Genomic DNA, 4,188 nt, shown 5'->3' with positions numbered 1-4,188 from the left:
ATCTATAGTATATGGATAAGGGTACCTTATTCTTGGGACACTATTGGATGTGGCCACTTTATAAATGTTACAAATGTTGTAAAGTGTTACAAATGAAGTGTTGATAGGAATGTTCATTTACCCCGCAAGGCCGGGACCGCACGGGGAATCCCCGATTAGATGGAAAATGGGGGAGAGAGTGGGGATAATTTTTTCCCCATTGGCTAAATGGGGACGGGGACAACGATTATATTCCATGTCCCCGTCCCGATCCCAATGAATATATTATATAATTATATTTATATAATAATAATTACTTCTTCTTCTTCTTCTTCTTCTTCTTCTTCTTCACTCATATTCTGTATACATAAACAGAATATGAGTTTATAATAATAATAATTATTATTATTATTATTATTATTATTTTATCTATATATTTTTTACAAAAAAACATGTGGTATAAAAAGTTAGTTATTTTCTAATTTTCATTTCAACATTTTTGTACTTTAATATAATTCTAAATTGTTTTAACATTTAAGACTTTCTACCTTAAGCCATAAATGTTGTACTATTTAAATGGAAAGCTTGACTATGATATTATAATATTTAAATTTTAACTTTTAGAAATTATAGGATTAAATTATATTTTTACATATATGATAGTATTATTTTTATAATGAATTTTTATACTGGGCTTTAGTGGAGTGACCCGATGTGGTTAATTAGGTTAAAGAGTTTAGTCGATAAGTTTTGGATCGTTGGAGCCCATGATCTATAGGTCCATTAGGTCCTCATACTAGCTCACAAACAGATTAAACCTTAGAATGGTGTGATGAGCAAATTTGAAACGTTCAAATTCAAATTAAGGGAATTAGTAATTGATGAAAATAATAACCGAGAAAAAACACAAAATTTACGTGGAAACCCTAGACCAAGAAGAAAAACCATGGTACAGATCTTTTCTTTTATTATTATAAACTAATACACTGAATACATGAGAACAGGGTGAATAAATAGACTTGTAGAGAACCCTAGGGTTAGAGGCAATTACAAAAATACCCCTAGGGTAAAAACCCTAGTTTCAACACTCCCCCTCAAGTTGGTGCATAAATGTCGATAAGACCTAACTTGCTGAGACAATAGTCAAAATTTGGTCTAAGCAACCCCTTGATGAGAACATCTGCCACTTGTTGATTAGATGGAATTTAGGGAATACAAATGCTCCTGTTATCCAGTCTTTCTTTAATGAAGTGTCAGTCAATCTCTACATGTTTGGTTCTGTCATGCTGAACTGGGTTGTTCGCAATGTTTATTGCAGCTTTATTATCATAGAACAACTTCACTGGAAGTTCCCTGTCTTGGTAAAGATCAATCAACACCTTATTTAACCAGATTTCTTCACATATTCCCAAATTCATTGCCCTGTACTCAGCCCTCACCACTACTCCCTGTTTCTTACTTTGCCAAGTGAAAAGGTTACCCCAGACAAAGGTACAATATCCAGAAGTTGACTTTCTATCAATAACAGAGTCTGCCCAATTAGAATCTGTATAGGCTTCAATCGTTCTTTTCCCAGATTTTTTAAACATTAAGCCCTTACTAGGGGTTCCCTTCAAATATCGAAGGATACACTCAACTGCATTCATATATTCCTCATACGGAGCTTGCATAAACTGGCTCACAACGCTTACTGCATATGAAATGTCTGGTCTGGTATGGGATAGGTAGATCAGCTTTCCAACCAACCTCTAGTACCTTTCCTTGCTCACAGGAACCCCGTTGTTTGTAACACCAAATTTTACATTATGCCCCACAGGTGTGTCAACAGGTTTATAGCCAGTCATGCCTGTCTCTTTGAGTAAATCAAGTATATATTTTCTTTGCGATACTGAAATAGCTTATCTTGATCGAGCTACCTCCATTCCCAGGAAGTATCTCAGCTTACCAAGGTCTTTAATTTCAAATTCTTTGGCCATTCTCATTTTAAGCCTCGTAATTTCACTCTTATCATCACCGAACAAAACAATATCATCAACATACATTATGAGAACAACAACCTTCTCAGAATCATATGGTTTCGTAAATAGTATATGATCTGAGTGCCCTTGGTTGTGACCTTGTGCTTTAACAAATGTAGTAAACCTATCGAACCAAGCTCTTGGGGATTGTTTCAGTCCATATAAGGATTTCTTCAGTCAGCAAACCTTGTGCTTCAACTGACTTTTAAATCCAGGAGGTGGGCTCATATAGACCTCCTCTTCAAGTTCACCATTAAGGAACGCATTTTTAACGTCCAATTGATACAGTGGTCAATCTTTGTTAACAACAATTGACAACAACACACGAATAGTATTGAGTTTAGCTACAGGAGAGAATGTTTCAGAATAATCAACTCCGTAAGTCTGGGTAAAACCTTTAGCAACAAGTCTGGCCTTATACCGATCAATCGTCCCATCTGATTTGTATTTTATAGTGAAAACCCATTTGCAACCAACTGTCTTGTGTTCTTCTGGTAAAGGGACCTGTTCCCATGTGCCATTTTTCTCAAGCACCCTCATTTCTTCTGTAGCGGCCGATTTCCATTCAGAGTTCTCCATGGCTTCACGGATATTGCTTAGAATTATTATGGTGTCCAAGCTAGTGGTAAATGCTTTAAACTCGGAAGACAAGTTATTATACGTCAAGTAGCTGTGCATAGAGTACTTTGCACATGAGCGAGTACCTTTCTTTAGTGTTATCGGAAGGTCGAGAGAGGCATCACGATTTTCCACTTCTCTCGGTTTCTCAGCATGACCGGTCACTGTAACTCGAGATTTTTAGTAATATCTTCCACTTCTTTGTCAACAACAGGACTTTTATCTTCCATTTCTTTGTCAACAACAGGGCTTTTCCCTTTATTATTCTCTCTTTCAGCTATTTTTTTATCTGTCACATATGATGGCCATTTCTACCTCCTTCATCCTTTTCGTCCCTACACTTGTCAATCTCCATGCATATATCAACTTCATTAGCTTCAGGAATACACGTACCTGAACCAGATGCCGGTTCTGATTCCTAGACCGGAGTCGACGGATTAACAGGTGGCAATTCTTCCTTTCGACGATTCTTCCTATAGTAGTTTGTCCAAGGTAGCATAGGTGGACCAGTTAGGCTCTTCACTTGGACTCTTCCCCTGAAGATGACTAACGGGAAAGAAAGGTTGGTCTTCAACAATATCTATGGAGACAAAATATTTTCTAGAGGACGGATGATAGCATTTATATCCACGTTGATGAAGGGGATACCCAACAAAGACACATTTTTTAGCACGAGGGTGAAATTTTGTGTGATTTGGGCCATGAGAGTGGACAAAAACGACATAGCCGAAGACAAGGAGGGGTACATCGGAAATCAGATGAGTAGTCGGAAAGGATTCTTTGAAAAGGTCTAAGGGATTATGAAAGTCAAGGACATGAGACGACATACAGTTGATGAGGTGAGCTACTATAAGAATGGCATCTCCCCATAGGTAGGACGGAAGAGTAGTAGACAATATTAAAGACCGGGTAACTTCCACCAGATGACGAATTTTACGCTCAGTTACTCCATTTTGTTGAGGAGTATAAGCACACGAGCTCTGATGAACAATTCCCTTAGACACAAGAAAGTAATGAACAGAGGTATTAAAGAACTCTCGTCCATTATCACTCCTTAAATCCCAATTTTTGCATAGAACTGGGTTTCAATCATAGTATAAAATTGTTTAAAGATAGACGACACCTCTGACTTATCGGCTAGTAAGAACACCCAAGTAAGCCGTGTATGGTCGTCTATGAAGATGACGAACCAACGTTTACCAGTAGAGGTAGTGGTTAGTGATGGTCCCCAGACATCACTATGAATAAGGGAGAAGGGACTAGATGGCTTATATGGTTGAGAACGAAACGAAATACGACTTTGTTTGGCACAAATGCATACATCACAAGTTAAAGATGCTATATCAATATTGCGAAACAAATACGAAAATAAATATTTCATATACTAAAGTTCGGATGGCCTAAACGATAATGCCATAACATAAAGTCATTTTCAGAAGTAGAAAACTTTAAACACATAAAACCAGCTGTGTGATCCTCCCTAAAAGAAGTCTCGTCAGAAAGAAAGTAGAGCCCTCTATCATGTCGGGCAGTGCCAATCGTCATCCCTGACTTCTGATCCTGAAACACAACA

At 37.5% G+C, this 4,188-nt stretch overlaps 1 protein-coding gene across 1 annotated transcript; it reads right to left on the bottom strand.

The window, feature by feature from the left end:
- Positions 1–1,232: 1,232 nt before the first annotated feature.
- On the bottom strand, positions 1,233–1,823 carry LOC120078832 (secreted RxLR effector protein 161-like). Its single transcript, XM_039033145.1, has 2 exons — positions 1,735–1,823; positions 1,233–1,689 (listed from the first exon to the last, which is right to left on the bottom strand). Exons 1-2 carry the CDS (start codon positions 1,821–1,823, stop codon positions 1,233–1,235), a joined length of 546 nt encoding a protein of 181 aa, XP_038889073.1.
- Between the last annotated feature and the right edge of the window lie 2,365 nt (positions 1,824–4,188).

The sequence above is a fragment of the Benincasa hispida genome, chromosome 1 (genome assembly GCF_009727055.1).
Source record: "Benincasa hispida cultivar B227 chromosome 1, ASM972705v1, whole genome shotgun sequence".
In the NCBI taxonomy this organism is placed as follows: Eukaryota; Viridiplantae; Streptophyta; class Magnoliopsida; order Cucurbitales; family Cucurbitaceae; genus Benincasa; species Benincasa hispida.
Note: the sequence above shows the minus strand (reverse complement) of the source record. Positions and strands in the feature narration are given on the sequence as shown.